General features: G+C 42.4%; 1 protein-coding gene across 1 annotated transcript in view; it reads right to left on the bottom strand.

Annotated features, from left to right (window-relative positions):
* LOC137658459 (uncharacterized) overlaps positions 1 to 18,789 on the bottom strand; it is a 67,264-nt gene that overhangs the window by 19,597 nt on the left and 28,878 nt on the right. Inside the window, exons 4-5 of the mRNA XM_068393186.1 lie at positions 5,237 to 5,390; positions 1,295 to 1,399 (exon numbers count right to left, since the gene is read on the bottom strand). Coding sequence (XP_068249287.1) covers positions 1,295 to 1,399; positions 5,237 to 5,390 — 259 coding nt within the window. The remainder of the gene's footprint in view (positions 1 to 1,294; positions 1,400 to 5,236; positions 5,391 to 18,789) is intronic.

Here is an 18,789-nt window from a genome sequence, read left to right on the forward strand (position 1 = left end):
CGAGGAGGTAGAGATGGTGACTGGGATAACATACCGTAACTTACACTACGGAAATTTTAATCTAACTTAGCTTATTTTCATTTTTTTTTATTTTTATATTTCATATTTTTTACATCTTTTTTCTTTTGATTTTTTATTTTCATCACTTTCAGTGACGAGTTACGGTGTTATCGCAGTCACCATCTCTACCTCCTCCCCGACCGTCTCTCTTACTGCGTAGCAATTTTTGCACGTGTGTGTGTTTGTGCATACGCACACGAGTGTGTTTGTATCAATATTTGTTTTAGTTAATAAAGGAATTCAGATTAGCTGCTATTACTTTCTTAGTTACATTTAATTGTTTTTCAACTCGTTGACGCTGTTAAAAATCATATGTACTCTAAACACATTTTTGTTTAATCTCTCTCTCTCTCTCTCTCTCTCTCTCTCTCTCTCTCTCTCTCTCTCTCTCTCTCTCTCTCTCTCTCTCTCTCGGAAAAAAAATAATAGACGTATCTAACACTATAACAGCGAAGAAGAACGAGAGAGAGAGAGAGAGAGAGAGAGAGAGATTTTATTTAAAGAACATGTTAATGCTATGTTTAGAGAGAAACAGAAAAAGAGAGAAGTCTTATTTAAAAGAGCTTGTTAATGCTATCTTGGTTTTCTTTGCTTCACTTTTTTCTTTCTTTCTGTTCATCACTCTGGCCCTTCTCACAAATGATCGTTGCCAACAATCTCTTTGTCCTTTATCCGTATCAACAAAAGGCGTTCTACCTCTTCCAGGGTATTGCTACGATGTCTTGTAATAATGGTGATTCCCTTCGATGGTTATTTGCTTTAATGGCTGCCTTCAGCTTGATGATCCTCGAGATCATAGGCCTATTCCGGCCATATTGTTTAGCCATACAATATCACTCACATGCACACTGCTCTCATGTTTTTCTATAATTTCTTGCTTCAATTCTAATGAAAGAATTGCCTTCTTCCTGTACTGAAACTTGGCTTCTTAGGCACCATGATTATAGGTAAAATCAAAAAGGAAATGTGAGAAAAGGAAGAAAATAAGCACTGTTAATAACAGACCAAACAGAAGACAACCACTCGATACACACAAGAATAGAGAACTGAGCACTCGACGCTCAATGGCGTAATGTTTACTTCGTGTGTCGAAATAAAATTCGGGTGTAGAGTCAAAAATTTGCTCGAATTTTACTTCGGATTTTGGAAAATTCGGATGTAGATACGTTCGTGTGTAGAGGTTCCACTGTACCTTGAAAATTGTTTAGTTAATATTGTTGCTGAACTTACTAACCCTGTGATGTCGATATAAAGAGCTGCAAAAACAAAATCTCCAAACTGATAATGCTGGATGAAATATGCTTCTTTTTTCTGCTAAATCTTGTGCAAATCTTAAAACCTGGAAAAATGATAACCAAGGTCACAAAAATTATATATGTAGTGTATAGTATTTGCTCATAATATTCACAAAAACAAACGCTAAAGGACTCTCTACCATCAATTAAAAGAGATGAAATATAGAAAATAACATAAAAATCACCAAATTTTTTAAAGTACCAGTAATTTGTATGTTTCCTAACTATAGACCTGTGTCATTTAATAGGAGTATGATTTCAGTAAAGCTGGAAAATTAGCTGTTAATATTTATAACAAAGTGTTGGTAGTTAATGGCAGGTGGCAGTAAAGCCCCGCCCCATTTCATCTCATCGAGTAGTCACTTTGACCTTCACCTGGGAACTGATGGTTGGCTGAGGGAGAAATGTAGCTGAAGGATGCGAATCTCTGGAGCGTTTTTTCTCATATTTGCTACTTTTCATGGACACATCGAAAAGATGGTTGGGGTGCTCATCTAATGAATTTGTCAAACCTTGGGCATTATTAATACCCAAAGGTTTTTTCATGGCTGCAACAAAGGTTATGTGTTCATTACTTGCTGTTTCAATAATTGCTTGCCCCAGTTTATATTGAGAGCATTATTGTGAAATTGGAGAGCGAGCTCCCTTACAGAGAAAAAAAATCCATCTGCTAAACAATCTATTGAGAAGTAATAGAACTTAGAACAGGTGGAACACTTTTGGCCATTTGTACATACATCGGATTTAATTTTTCAACAGAAAATGAACCTTTATATAGTCTGGCAGATAAGGTGAGGTAAATACTATCAAGATTGCATTATTGGTTCCTTTCTGCTTTTTAACTTTGGAAACATTTGGAGGTCTTCCCATGCAACTATCTTTTTCTTTTCTCAAGGAAGAAGTGTCTAATGAAGAGGAAGGAGGGAGAATAAGTTACAAGAGGATAAAACTAAAGTAAATTTCCTCTACTTCCCTTTGCCAAGTTGCTGTCATAGACGAGTCAGGGTCTGGGTGACCAATAATGACTGCATTCCCTTGGGGGAGGAAGCCATAAGAGCTTCCTCTGCCACAACAAAAACCACTAGACTGAGAACACTCACTGACCCTGAATTACAAACAACACTCCCAAGGGGGGCAGTGAGCTGCTTTTAGTCCCTCCACACAAAATGTATACAGCACATGGGAATCAAAAGGTTTATATCCTTATAGGAACAAAATTCACTTCCCCACATGATTTCGTTTTGGCTTTCTTCTGCGGTAACAAGAGAGAGCACTCCACCCCCACAAAAAACCCAGACAAAAACGAAAGAGAAAAGATCTAACAATTGAAAGAGAGCAGTGCAGCAGTACATCTATATTTGTTGTAATCAAGGACAAAAATTGCTATTCTGTGGGTAGGCGGGGCTTCCCCTCGCAAGCAATTACTTTGTTAATGATTCAGTTATCCTTTCAGCATTGCTGAAGACTATTTCAAAGTACAAAAGGTTTATATACACATTATTATTATTATTATTATTATTATTATTACTATTATTATCATTATTATTATTATCACCAGCTAAGCTACAACCCTAATTGAAAAAGCAGGACGCTATAAGACCAACGGTTCTAAAGGGGAAAAATAGCTCAGTGAGGAAAGGAAATAAGGAAATAAATAAACAATATAAGAAGTCATAAACAGTTAAAATAAAATATTTTAAAAACATTAACATTAAAACAGATATTTTATATATAAACTAAAAAAAGACTTATGTCAGACTGTTCAACAAAACATTTGCTGCAAGTTTGAACTTTTGAAGTTCTACCAACCCAATTAGGAAGATCATTTCACAACTTGGTCACAGCTGGAATAAAACTTCTAAAATACTATGTAGTATTGAGCCTCATAATGGAGAAGGCCTGACTGTTAGAGAGTTAACTGCATGCCTAGTATTACGAACAGGATGGAACTGTCCGGAAAGATCTAAATGTAAAGGATGGTCAGGATTATAAAAGATCTTATGCACCATGCAAAATGAACTAATTGAACAACAGTGCCAGACATTAATATCTAGATCAGGAATAAGAAATTTAATAGACAAGTTCCTGGCCAACAAATTAAGATGAGAATCAGCAGCTGAAGACCAGACAGAAGAACAATACTCGAAAAAAGGTAGAATGAAAGAATTAAAATACTTCTTCAGAATAGATTGATCGTCAAAAATCCTAAAAGACTTTCTCAATAAGCCAATTTTTTGCGCAATTGAAGAAGAAACATACCTAAAGTGTTTCTCAAAAGTAAATTTGCTGTTGAGAATCACACCCAATATTAAAGTTAAAGAAACATTATTAATGCTGAGATATGGGTGTTGAGGAGCCAATGTCCTTGATCTGCTTACAATCATATTTTGAGTTTGTTGGGATTCAACTTCTTGCCTCATAATTTGCACCAAACACTATTTTTTAGCAAGATCTCTATCAAGGGATTCAACAATCCCAGATGTACATTCAAGAAATGGAATTAATGCACAGAGAGTAGCATCATCTGCATATGTAACAACCTTGTTTTCTAGGCCAAACCACATGTCATGTATATATAGTATGAAAAGCAATGGGCCAAGAGCACTACCCTGAGGAACATCAGATATCACATTCCTATACTCATTATGGTGCCCATCAAAGAGCAAATCTTTGCAATCTATTACTCAAAAATTCAATAACGATGCTAAGAAACAACCCACTCACTTCTAAATGTTTGAGTTTGAAAACAAGGGCCTCATGATTAACAGAGTTAAAGGCAGCACTAAAATCAAGGTCAATCATACAAACTTTCTGACCACAATCAAGGGATTTCTGTACAGCATTGGAGATTGTAAGAAGGGCATCACATGCTATAAGGCTTTTATGAAGACCAAATTGCAAACTAGGGAACAGATGATTACCTTCAGCAAACCTATTAAGAAGTTTTGCCAAAAGATGTTCAAAAACTTTAGATAATGTGGGAGTTAAGGATATTGGGCAGTAATCAATTGGAATTGAGCTACCACAAACACATTTACATAATGGAGTAACATTACCAATTCTCGCACAAGTGCTAAAAATTGCTCTTCTTACTACAGTATCTTGCACAATATAACAGATAACTTTGGAGCTAATAAATCTGCAGCCTTTATAAAAAACAAAGGAAACATATCATTTGGGTCTATAATTCCATAAACATCAAGGTCCATCAAGAGAGCTTTAAATTTATGAGATCGAAAAGCTAAACTAGTTAGTCTAGCCTCAAGAAAACAGGAACCAATCACCGATTGGAGTACAGGTACAACTACAATAATAAAGGCTTTGTAAACAGACTACCAAAAGCACATCTCTACTTCAGATAAGGCCAATTCCAGAGGAAGTTGTTGACAAGTAAAATAGGAAGTCCACCATGAAGGAAAGGTTTAATATAACTGCTTCACTTATTTTAGATAGTAATCTGACCCTCAGTTTGTCTACCTGAATTGGAACTTTTGGTTTAAGTAAAATAAAGAGGATTTTAGTTTTAAATACAGAAATTTGTTTAACTTGTAATTTCAGATTACCATGTTACTTTGATCTTTAAGCTGTATTTAAAAAAAAAACATACAGTACTTGACTCTCTGAAGATCCAATAACATACATTCATGCAGTTGTATAGAAAATTTATTAATCTTTCTGATACCATTTTCAGTTTCTTTCTATATTTATGCTTCTGTTAGTTACTACACAAAACATCAACATAATTAGATTGACACATGATGTCGCTGCTCACTGTTAAAAAGTTTGCAGGTCATGAGTCTGAGAGCCATTTTGTCATGGCCAGGATCATCAGAGGATTAAGAGTACTGTACAGTATTGTAACCAAGGGGAGGAGTACATACCATTTGTTCATTCTCCTCTTTATTGGACTCTAAAATGTTGAAAATTATGAGGGAAACAGCATCCTTTAATTTTTTTGACCCTTTGTTGTTTTCATGATACAAAGACATAAGTTCTTCGAGAGATCTGCTGAAGTTTCCACTGTGACAATAAGCACTGAAAAAAAGAATCAGCTTTACAATTGTGTCTGGGAAGCATATTCTAGTTCTGTCACTAGTAGACATGTACTGTTTTATAATTTTTTTATACAGTACTGGATAAATATCGTAGAATAACATATACAATAATGATGTTTACTTTAATATCCTCATGAACATTTGTACATAAATTACAGTAATGGAATTTCAATTATAAAAATTTAGAATTTCAATGCTCACCTGGGGTTCGCCTGGCTTCTTCTTTGAAGCTCATTCATATCAATGCCTACCAACATAAAATCAAAGTTCCCCTTCTCCCTTACTCTAATTACCTTACCCTCCTAGGATATTATGATAATGCAAGCCATCTGTGGTGTTCTATAATAAACACAATGTGGGAATGATTCCGTATAAAAATTTGGCTCAAATTTAAAACTCTCGACATCACTAGTCAGTGGGGAGGCAGGGGAAAATTAAGTGAACCCCAGGCAAGTATTGAAATAATGATTGAGGTGGGTAAGTGAAGGAATGATATCTATCAGACAAGTAATTTAACCTTAAAGTACCCTTGAAGGACAGGCCTTTCAACGGCTCAAAAGAGGAACTTTATAAATACAGTAATGAAATTCCACATTTAAATTCTACTGAACTGATCTGATAATCAAGGGTTTTTCTCAAAAGCAAAAGATCTAAAACCATATGTGATAACACCCCAAGAGAATAAATCCAATTAATTGTGCTTGAAGAAAGTATTAATCATGCTGAAAAACTGGCTCAGATTCACTGGTGTGTGAGTGAGAGGGGTAGCTGGCAGCCCCCATTAGTTCCCGCTAACTAGCAGGTTTGGTAGTTACCACCTCATTTTAAGTCTTAATGACTAATCTTCTAGCTTCACCAAAAGTAAATCCCTATAAATACTGTACGGTTTTCATTAGTGTCACAACAACTTTAAAAATGTTATTTTTATAATAAAATAAATTTTTGAATATACTTACCCGGTGATTATATAAGCTGCAACTCTGTTGCTCGACAGAAAACTCTACGTTAAAAATCCGCCAGCGATCGCTATGCAGGTAGGGGGTGTACTTCAACAGCGCCATCTGTCGTGCAGGTACTCAGTACTCAATGTAAACAAAGAACTCAATTTTCTCCTCGGTCCACTGCGTCTCTATTGGGGAGGAAGGGAGGGTCCTTTAATATATGATCACCGGGTAAGTATATTCAAAAATTTATTTTATTATAAAAATAACATTTTTCAATATTTAACTTAGCCGGTGATTATATAAGCTGATTCACACCCAGGGGGGTGGGTAGAGACCAGCAATAAATGTTTACATTATTATGAGCTAAGGATTTTTTATTTTATTTTAGCAGTTATCAAAATAACAAACTTAAAATAAATAAGTACCTGGTAAGGAAGTCGACTTGAACAATTACTCTGCCTTTTTAAGTACGTCTTCCTTACGGAGCCTCGCGATCCTCTTAGGATGCTGAGCGACCCCTAGGAGCTGAAGTATCAAGGGTTGCAACCCATACAACAGGACCTCATCAAAACCTCTAATCTAGGCGCTTCTCAAGAAATGACTTTGACCACCCGCCAAATCAAGTAAGATGCGAAAGGCTTCTTAGCCTTCCGGACAACTCAAAAACAATAATAAAACATTTCAAGAGAAAGATTAAAAAGGTTATGGAATTAGGGAATTGTAGTGGTTGAGCCCTCACCCACTATTGCACTCGTTGCTACGAATGGTCCCAGAGTGTAGCAGTTCTCGTAAAGAGACTGGACATTCTTAAGATAAAAAGACGCGAACACTGACTTGCTTTTCCAATAGGTTGCGTCGATTATACTTTGCAGAGATCTATTTTGTTTAAAGGCCACGGAAGTTGCGACAGCTCTAACTTCGTGTGTCCTTACCTTCAGCAAAGCTTGGTCTTCCTCATTCAGATGGGAATGAGCTTCTCGTATTAACAGTCTGATAAAATAGGATAAAGCATTCTTTGACATAGGCAAAGATGGTTTCTTAACTGAACACCATAAAGCTTCAGACGGGCCTCGTAAAGGTTTAGTTCGTTTTAAATAGAACTTAAGAGCTCTTACAGGGCATAAGACTCTTTCTAGTTCATTTCCAACCATACGATAAGTTTGGAATATCGAACGATATTGGCCAAGGCCGAGAAGGCAGCTCGTTTTTGGCTAGAAAACCAAGTTGTAGAACATGTAACCGTTTCAGATGAGAATCCGATGTTCTTGCTGAAGGCATGAATCTCACTGACTCTTTTAGCTGTGGCTAAGCATACCAGGAAAAGAGTCTTTAAGGTGAGATCTTTCAGGGAGGCTGATTGTAGCGGTTCGAACCTGTCTGACATAAGGAATCTTAGTACCACGTCTAAATTCCAACCAGGTGTAACCAAACGACGCTCCTTCGTGGTCTCAAAAGACTTAAGGAGGTCCTGTAGATCTTTATTGTTGGAAAGATCTAAGCCTCTGTGACGGAAGACTGATGCCAACATGCTTCTGTAACCCTTGATAGTGGGAGCTGAAAGAGATCGTTCTTTCCTCAGATATAAGAGGAAGTCAGCTATTTGAGTTACAGAGGTACTGGTCGAGGATACGGATACTGACTTGCACCAGTTTCGGAAGATTTCCCACTTCGATTGGTAGACTCTAAGGGTGGATGTTCTCCTTGCTCTAGCAATCGCTCTGGCTGCCTCCTTCGAAAAGCCTCTAGCTCTCGAGAGTCTTTCGATAGTCTGAAGGCAGTCAGACGAAGAGCGTGGAGGCCTTGGTGTACCTTCTTTACGTGTGGCTGACGTAGAAGGTCCACCCTTAGGGGAAGTGTTCTGGGAACGTCTACTAGCCATCGAAGTACCTCGGTGAACCATTCTCTCGCGGGCCAGAGGGAAGCAACTAGCGTCAACCTTGTCCCTTCGTGAGAGGCGAACTTCTGCAGTACCTTGTTGACAATCTTGAACGGAGGGAATGCATATAGATCTAGATGTGACCAATCTAGGAGAAAGGCATCTATATGAACTGCTGCTGGGTCCGGGATTGGTGAGCAAAATATTGGGAGCCTCTTGGTCATCGAGGTTGCGAAGAGATCTATGGTTGGCTGGCCCCAGGTGGCCCAAAGTCTCTTGCATACATCCTTGTGGAGGGTCCATTATGTTGGAATTATTTGTCCCTTCCGACTGAGACAATCTGCCATGACATTCAAGTTGCCTTGGATGAACCTCGTTACTAGTGATATGTCTAGACCTTTTGACCAGGTGAGGAGGTCCCTTGCGATCTCGTACAACGTCAGAGAGTAGGTCCCTCCTTGCTTGGAGATGTACGCCAAAGCCGTGGTGTTGTCCGAGTTCACCTCCACCACTTTGCCTTGAAGGAGAGACCTGAAGCTTTTCCAGGCCAGACGTACTGCCAGTAGCTCCTTGCAGTTGAAATGCATTGTCCTTTGACTCGAGTTCCATATTCCCGAGCATTCCCGACCGCCTAATGTCGCACCCCAGCCTACGTCCGATGCGTCCGAGAAGAGAACGTGGTTGGGAGTCTGAACAGTCAGGGGAAGACCCTCTCTTAGGTTGATATAGTCCTTTCACCAAGTCAGACAAGACTTTATCTTTTCAGAAACCGGGATCGAGACCGCTTCTAGCGTCTTGTCCTTTTTCCAGTGAAAAGCTAGATGGTATAGAAGAGGACGGAGGTGTAGTCTTCCTAGTGACACAAATTGATCCACGGATGACAGCGTCCCTACCAGACTCATCCACAGCCTGACTGAGCAGCGTTCCTTCTTCAGCATCTTCTGGATGGATAGCAGGGCTGGGGGTTGATCGTCTTGTTCAGCAACGTCCTCATCAGAGGGTTCCTCATCCGAAACTGATGAGGTAACGGCAACGGAGTGGGCAACGTCTGACTCGCTGAATCCGGTCGCACTGGTGGATGCGTGACGGAGCCGGACGCAATATCATGGAACTGCTGCACAGTCTGTGAACTGTCAACAACCATGGGTGCGCGAGGAAGCACAGCGTCAACCCGAAACTGTCTAGACCGTCTGGGTTGTGCAGTCAACACCCTACCGGGTTGCTGAGGTTGACGCACTGCGTCACAACAAGTCACCTCTGCTGGTTGTTGAACGTCCTGAACGTCAACAACCACCTCCGAGCGTCGCTTAACGTCAACGTGCGGCTGGCAACCCACACTGGGTCGCATCGGTGGAGGAACCACCTCAACTGGCAGACGCAAGTAGGTTACCTCAGCGTCAACAGGGCGCACAACCGACCGGTTGGAAGGTTGTTGGCCAGAAGGTTCTTCTCCGCATTTAAGTCCTCTATCAAGGACGCAAGCTTGGACTGCATGTCTTGCAGCAAAGCCCATTTAGGGTCTACGGGAGCAGGTGTGGCAACAGACGGGGTTAGCGACTGAGGCGGAACCGTTTACCATCCCTGAAAGCCTTGTTATGCGTGACATAATAGTACAGCAAAACTTCAAAGGCTCGACAACAGCTGAGAAGTTGACCTGTAAACAACTTGGAGCGTCTCCTGGCTAGGCGCCAGGGAGAGTCTACCAGAATTGAGAAGTCTATCTGGGCAGAGGCATGAACTCCCAAGCCGAGAACTTCTCTCGTGCCATATCAGACTCTCGCTCTATAAACCAGTTTAAAAGAAGGGAAAGCAAAGGCTGTATCCCCCAAACTCCTCCTGGTGAAAAACCAGTCGCCTAGCCAACGTAACGCTCTCTAGGAGAGCGAGAGAGCACTTGCTTAAAAACAACGGCTTCGAAGTAGCTAGGCCTAGTGTAAGTTCTGACGTTTAGGCGAACGAGGAGCAGCTGTTACAAGATCCGGACGAAGATCCTTAAAAAAATCATCATGATTTAATTAAAGTCCATAGGAGGCTAAGCAGCTTAAGGCTCCTCTCCATCTGACAGCAGAGTCCTCAAGGGAATATCAGTAGGAGGGAGAACAGCAACTTCCTCATCTACAGGAACCTTGTCCGATAAAAGCTGAGTCTCTCACTGGTGCATTAGTAGCGGACCAGAACGCAACGTCATGTAACTGCTTGACAGTCTGTGAACTGTCAACAACTGAACTGTCAACCACAACAGGTGCGTGAGGACGTACAGCGTCCACTCGAGACTGCTTTGACTGCCTAGACTGAGCAGTCAAAACTAACTCTAGAATGCGGAGGTTGACGCACAGCGTCAAAACAAGTCAACTCCGATTGTTAGTGAACGTCTAGAACGTCAACAGGAGCATCAGCCAGGGCCTAACGTCCAAATGCGGCTGAAAAACCACACGAGACCGCATCGAGTGTGGTTCTAAACAACCTGACTGACGTGACTAAGCTACGCCAACGTCAACAGTAAGCACAAAGGAACGTTAGGTTGGCTGAAAGCCAGGATATCGATGAGATAAACGGCTAGACTCAACGGACTAATCGGCAGAATAGTCTTCCATAAGGGAGGCAAGCATATACTGCATGTTTTGCCATACAACCCCTTAAGGATCAACGGAAATGGTTGTGGTAATAAACGAGGGTAACGTCTGTGACCGCAACACTTTGCCTACAAAAAAAGGCTTTCGGAGTCTGTGTTACGCTTTTGTTAGGCGGCGAGCAGTTATCCGATGACTGCATAGGGTCAGAGCTGTCCTAATGGCTGTAACCAGGACGCTGGACCTGTCCTGAAAGGACTGACTTTCGCTTAAGGGCTTCGAAACCTTGTGACAGGTTTCTTATGCGAAAAGCCTACGGATGCCGAGGAGAAACAACGTCTCTCTTGTCTTATGGTAGGGGAGATCTTGGTAAGAAACACCCGATACCATAGAGGGAAAACGTCTGTTCGTTGGTCAAGGCCTCTCGAACCCATAAGTCTTTTGACATTACTTCTCCCCTGGGCTTGGGAGCTTGCAAGAGGTCCCGGACTAGGTGAACGACAGGCACGAACAGACGAACCCTCGGACGCAACACTGTAACACTTTGCGCCTCGGACGCAACACTGTAACACTTTGCGCATATCACTTTATCACTTCGATTTTCTGTTTTGCACTAATTTCTACCTGAAACACGCAATTCTACCCTTCATTAAAAGGTAGTAATTGCGAAATTAGTCGTATAATGCAAGCTCATAATACCAGCAAAAAACAAAAAACATATTTTAAGATAAAAAGAAAAATCAGTGGCTGGGAAAGAGACTAAACACTAGTTCATATAACTACGTTTTCAATCTCTCACCGCACATAGCCTGGGGACGAGAATAAAAACCTAAAAACGTTTTATCCTTCCTCCCCGTACAGAGACTAGGGACGAGAGTAACACGAGAACAACGTTACCCTCTTGAACGGAACGTTTTCTCTCCTCTCTCTCCCTCCGTCTCTATCTCTCTCTCTCTTTCTCTCTTGATTTCGCACCTAAGAGAAGAGCCCAATTATATATCGTCAAAAAAACATGTTATTTGACTAAAGGAAAAAACTGAAAGGTTTTTCAAATAAAAAGTTCCTTTAAATTAGAATTTAAAACATTTAAGCTAAGAAAGAATGAACAAAACGTCAGAATCGATTTACTCTTACTGCAAAGTGAAACCGTGATACACTCTCTCTCTATCGTAACGATAGAGCGCATGTTGAACGTCCTGAACGTCAACAACTGCGTAGCATAAAAAACTAAACGTTAGTTCATCTTTGAAAACAGTACGAAGACTATCAAAGAAATTCTTTCATAAAATATTACATTTAAAAAGTTTTAAATCCTTTAAAAGCTAAAGACGATATAAAGGGCTCAATGTTGATTAACTTCGGTTTCCAAGTTAGGACCGCCTACTCTCAGGAAGGGTCTATATAAACAAAGCATTAAAATTTATATGTTTATAAAAAATGGAAAGTTAATCGAAGAGGCCTAATAAAGGCGGAGAGATATAAAATATATAGAGGAAAATCTATAGCGTGATAAGATAATTACTAAAAGCCTAAACACACTTCCGTCTAAGGGAAGGGTCGGCCATTTAAAAGTGAAAGAAAGTCCATACTCTCTTTGTCACCATAATTAAATCTATCCAAAACGAGTTCAAGTTTTGAGATGAAGATAAAACACCTGCATAGCGAAAGCTCAAAACTAGAATAGTGTACTTCACCAATAGTTGTGAAAACAAATCCAGTTAGCACAGCGAATTAGTAGGTCTTGCCGGTAGCCCGACAGAGAGAAAATTGAGTTCTTTGTTTACATTGAGTACTGAGTACCTGCACGACAGATGGCGCTGTTGAAGTACACCCCCTACCTGCATAGCGATCGCTGGCGGATTTTTAACGTAGAGTTTTCTGTCGAGCAACAGAGTTGCAGCTTATATAATCACCGGCTAAGTTAAATATTGAAAATTACACTCACATGATGAAATGAAATTTCTTCAATTACTATTATTTCAAGTTTTAAGTTAATTTGACAGACACTAACCAAGCACTTCAATCCTATCTTATAAATCACTCGTAGTTGTTAACTGCTGTGAGCCTTTTTTCCCCTTCTAATGACATAAAAATGGAAAATTGCGGGGGGGGGGGGGGGGGGGGGGGGCTGAAAATTATGGCAGGACATTATCTCTTGTTCGTATCTTGTGCTATATTTAGAGGTTTATTTTAATGAACAAATAAAAATTTTCCATTAAGAAATACAAGATAGATGAAAAATATTCCTATATGAAACAAACAAAAGGACACTGTAGCTGCTTATCCCACGGCCAGGTGCCAATGATATCGCATGGAGAATTATGTTATTTTCATTAGTAAAATAAATTTTTGAATATACTTACACGATGATCATATAGCTGTCAGCTCTGCTGCCCGACAGAAAAACCTACGGGCGGAATACGCCAGCGATCGCTATACAGGTGGGGGTGTACATCAACAGCGCCATCTGTCAAGTAGGTACTCAAGTACTCGATGTCAACACAGAACCAATTTTCTCCTCGGTCCACTGGGTCTCTATTGGGGAGGACGGGTGGGTCCTTTAATTTATGATCATCGGGTAAGTATATTCAAAAATTTATTTTACTAATGAAAATAACATTTTTCAATATTAAACTTACCCGATGATCATATAGCTGATTCACACCCAGGGGGGTGGGTAGAGACCAGCATTACATGTTGACATTATTATGAGCTAAGTATTCCGTATTTCATTTTAGCAGTTATTCAAAATAACAAACATAAAATAAATAAGTACCTGGTAAGGAAGTCGACTTGAACAATTACTCTGCCTTTTTAAGTACGTCTTCCTTACTGAGCCTCGCGATCCTCATAGGATGCTGAGCGACTCCTAGGAGCTGAAGTATGAAGGGTTGCAACCCATACTAAAGATCCTCATCAAAACCTCTAATCTAGGCGCTTCTCAAGAAATGACTTTGACCACCCGCCAAATCAAGTAGGATGCGAAAGGCTTCTTAGCCTTCCGGACAACCCAAAAACAATAATAAAACATTTCAAGAGAAAGATTAAAAAAGGTTATGGAATTAGGGAATTGTAGTGGTCGAGCCCTCACCACTACTGCACTCGTTGCTACGAATGGTCCCAGAGTGTAGCAGTTCTCGTAAAGAGACTAGACATTCTTAAGATAAAAGACGCGAACACTGATTTGCTTTTCCAATAGGTTGCGTCGAATATACTTGCAGAGATCTATTTTGTTTAAAGGCCACGGAAGTTGCGACAGCTCTAACTTCGTGTGTCCTTACCTTCAGCAAAGCTTGGTCTTCCTCATTCAGATGGGAATGAGCTTCTCGTATTAACAGTCTGATAAAATAGGATAAAGCATTCTCTGACATAGGCAAAGATGGATTCTTAACTGAACACCATAAAGCTTCAGACGGGCCTCGTAAAGGTTTTTAAATAGAACTTAAGAGCTCTTACAGGACATAATACTCTTTCTAGTTCATTTCCAACCATACGATAAGTTTGGAATATCGAACGATATTGGTCAAGGCCGAGAAGGCAGCTCGTGTTTGGCTAGAAAACCAAGTTGTAGAACATGTAGCCGTTTCGGATGAGAATCCGATGTTCTTGCTGAAGGCATGAATCTCACTGACTCTTTTAGCTGTGGTTAAGCATATCAGGAAAAGAGTCTTAAAGGTGAGATCTTTCAGGGAGGCTGATTGAAGCGGTTCGAACCTGTCTGACATAAGGAATCTTAGTACCACGTCTAAATTCCAACCAGGTGTAACCAAATGACACTCCTTCGTGGTCTCAAAAGACTTAAGGAGGTCCTGTAGATCTTTATTGTTGGAAAGATCTAAGCCTCTGTGACGGAAGACTGATGCCAACATGCTTCTGTAACCCTTGATAGTGGGAGCTGAAAGAGATCGTTCTTTCCTCAGATATAAGAGAAAGTCAGCTATTTGAGTTACAGAGGTACTGGTCGAGGATACGGATACTGACTTGCACCAGTTTCGGAAGATTTCCCACTTCGATTGGTAGATTCTAAGGGTGGATGTTCTCCTTGCTCTAGCAAACGCTCTGGTTGCCTCCTTCGAAAAGCCTCTAGCTCTCGAGAGTCTTTCGATAGTCTGAAGGCAGTCAGACGAAGAGCGTGGAGGCCTTGGTGTACCTTCTTTACGCGTGGCTGACGTAGAAGGTCCACCCTTAGGGGAAGTGTTCTGGGAACGTCTACTAGCCATCGAAGTACCTCGGTGAGTCATTCTCTCGCGGCCAGAGGGAAGCAACTAGCGTCAACCTTGTCCCTTCGTGAGAGGCGAACTTCTGCAGTACCTTGTTGACAATCTTGAACGGAGGGAATGCATATAGATCTAGATGTGACCAATCTAGTAGAAAGGCATCTATATGAACTACTGCTGGGTCCGGGATAGGTGAGCAAACTATTGGGAGCCTCTTGGTCATCGAGGTTGCGAAGAGATCTATGGTTGGCAGGCCCCAGGTGGCCCAAAGTCTCTTGCATACATCCTTGTGGAGGGTCCATTCTGTTGGAATTATTTGTCCCTTCCGACTGAGACAATCTGCTATGACATTCAAGTTGCCTTGGATGAACCTCGTTACTAGTGAAAAGTCTAGACCTTTTGACCAGGTGAGGAGGTCCCTTGCGATCTCGTACCATGTCAGAGAGTAGGTCCCTCCTTGCTTGGAGATGTACGTCAAAGCCGTGTGTTGTCCGAGTTCACCTCCACCACTTTGCCTTGAAGGAGAGACCTGAAGCTTTTCCAGGTCAGACGTACTGCCAGTAGCTCCTTGCAGTTGAAATGCATTGTCCTTTGACTCGAGTTCCATAATCCCGAGCATTCCCTACCGTCTAATGTCGCACCCCAGCCTACGTCCGATGCGTCCGAGAAGAGAACGTGGTTGGGAGTCTGAACAGTCAGGGGAAGACCCTTTCTAAGGTTGATATAGTCCTTTCACCAAGTCAGACCAGACTTTATCTTTCCGGAAACCGGGATCGAGACCGCTTCTAGCGTCTTGTCCTTTTTCCAGTGAAAAGCTAGATGGTATAGAAGAGGACGGAGGTGTAGTCTTCCTAGTGACACAAATTGAACCACGGATGACAGTGTCCTTACCAGACTCATCCACAGCCTGACAGGGCAGCGTTCCTTCTTCAGCATCTTCTGGATGGATAGCAGGGCTGGGGGTTGATCGTCTTGTTCAGCAACGTCCTCATCAGAGGGTTCCTCATCCGAAACTGATGAGGAAACGGCAACGGAGCGGGCAACGTCTGACTCGCTGAATCCGGTCGCACTGGAGGATGCGTGACGGAGCCGGACGCAATATCATGGTACTGCTGCACAGTCTGTGAACTGTCAACAACCATGGGGACGCGAGGAAGTACAGCGTCAACTCGAAACTGTCTAGACTGTCTGGGTTGTGCAGTCAACACCGTACCGGGTTGCTGAGGTTGACGCACTGCGTCACAACAAGTCACCTCTGCTGGTTGTTGAACGTCTTCCTAGTGACACACTGAACGTCAACAACCACCTCCGAGCGTCGCTTAACGTCAATGTGCGACTGGCAACCCACACTGGGTCGCATCGGTGGAGGAACCACCTCAACTGGCGGACGCGAGCAGGATACCTCAGCGTCAACAGGGCGCACAACCAACCGGTAGGAAGGTTGTTGGCCAGAAGGTTCTTCTCCGTATTAAGTCCTCTATCAAGGACACAAGCTTGGACTGCATGTCTTGCAGCAAAGCCCATTTAGGGTCTACGGGAGCAGGTGTGGCAACAGACGGGGTTAGCGACTGAAGCGGAACCATTTACCATCCCTGGAAGCCTTGTTATGTGTGACATAATAGTACAGCAAAACTTCAAGGCTCGACAAAAGTTGAGAAGTTGACCTGTAAACAACTGGAGCGTCTCCTGGCTATGCGCATGGCCGAGTCTACCAGAAGTGAGAAGTCTACCTGGGCAGAGGCATGAACTCCCAAGCTGAGAACTTCTCTCGTGTCCTATCAGACTCTCGCTCTATAAGCCAGATAAAAAGAAGGGAAATCAAAAGGCTGTATCCCTAAAACTCCTCCTGGTGCAAAAACCAGTCGCCTAGCCGACGTAACGCTCTCTAGGAGAGCGAGAGAGCACTAGCTTAACAACAACGGCTTCGAAGTAGCTAGGCCTAGTGTAAGTTCTGACGTGAGGCGAACGAGGAGCAGCAGTTACAAGATCCGGACGAAGATCCTTAAAAAATCATCATGATTTAATTAAAGTCCATAGGAGGCTAAGCAGCTTAAGGCTCCTCTCCAAATGACAGAGTCCTCAAAGGAATATCAGTAGGAGGGAGAACAGCACTTTCTCATCTACAGGAACCTTGTCCGAGAAAAGCTAGGTTAACTCAGTGAGGGTCTCACTGGTGCATTAGCAGCAGACCAGAAGGCAACGTTATGTAACTGCTTGACAGTCTGTGAACTGTCAAAAACTGAACTGTCAACCACAACAGGTGCGTGAGGACATACAGCACTGGTGCATTAGCAGCAGACCAGAAGGCAACGTTATGTAACTGCTTGACAGTCTGTGAACTGTCAAAAAACTGAACTGTCAACCACAACAGGTGCGTGAGGACATACAGCACTGGTGCATTAGTAGCAGACCAGAAGGCAACGTCATGTAACTGCTTGACAGTCTGTGAGCTGGCAACAACCAAAGCTGTGTGGGGAAGCCTCAACTCCTGACTGACTAGTCTGCTGCGGGCGAGTGGCGGTAACCACAGTGGGTTGCGAAGGCTGACGCATCGTGTCAAAACACGGCAGCTTAACTCCACCCTCCTGTTGTTGTGGTAGCACACGCACGTCAACGGAGGGTTCCGTGCGTCTGTGAACGTCAGCATGCGTCTGGCAGGGTCGACTGCGCATGGGTGGAGGAGCTCTCACAGCTGGAGTGTGGGAGCAGGCAGCCACAGCGTCTGCTGGGCGCACAACCGTGGTAGGTTGTAGGCTAACGGGTGCAGCGTCAACCTTCTCCGCACGAAACTCCTGCATAACAGCAGCTAACTGAGTCTGCATAGACTGCAGCAAAGACCACTTAGGGTCTACAACAGCGGGTACGGCAATAGACGGAGCTACTGCCTGTTGTGACTTAGGGTCTACAACAGCGGGTGCGGCAACAGACGGAGTTACTGCCTGTTGCGGTACCACTTTGCCTCTCTTAAGAGGTGTGCAGTCATCGGAAGACTGCAGCGAGTCCGAACTGACCCAGTGGCTACACCTGGGCCGTTGGACTTGCGCGGAAGGGACCGACTTGCACTTAATAAGCTGCGAGACCTTGGTCCAAGGTTTCTTACGAGAAACCTCTTCCGCAGACGAGAAATAAATGGGCTCTCTCGTCTTTGTGTGGGTGGGGCGATCTTGGGTAGATACGCCCGAAACCACGGAGGGAAAAACGTCTGTTCGTTGATCAAGGCCTGACGAACCCATAAGTCCTTCGACATTACTTCTCCCCTGGGCTTGGGAGCTTGCAAGAGGTCCCGGACTAGGTGAACGACAGGCACGAACAGACGAACCCTCGGACGCAACACTGTAACACTTTGCGCATATCACTTTATCACTTCGATTTTCTGTTTTGCACTTATTTCACTGAAATCGAAACTTTTACTGATTTCTACCTGAAACACGCAATCCTACCCTTCATTAAAAGGTAGTAATTGCGAAAACAGTCGTATAATGCAACAGAAAACATATATAAAGATAAAGAATTCAGTGGCTGGGAAAGAGACTAAACACTAGTTCAAATAAACTACATTTACAATCTCTCACCGCACATAGCCTGGGAACAAGAATAAAACCCTAGAAACGTTTTACCTTCTTCCCCGAACAGCGACTAGGGAGGAGAGTAAAACGAGAACAACGTTACCCGCTTGAACGAAACGTTTATTCTCCTCTCTCTCCCTCCGTCTCTATCTCTCTCTCTCTCTTTCTCTCTTGATTTCGCACCTGAGAGAAGAGCCCAATTATAT

Source organism: Palaemon carinicauda, chromosome 19 (genome assembly GCF_036898095.1).
Source record: "Palaemon carinicauda isolate YSFRI2023 chromosome 19, ASM3689809v2, whole genome shotgun sequence".
Taxonomy (NCBI): Eukaryota; Metazoa; Arthropoda; class Malacostraca; order Decapoda; family Palaemonidae; genus Palaemon; species Palaemon carinicauda.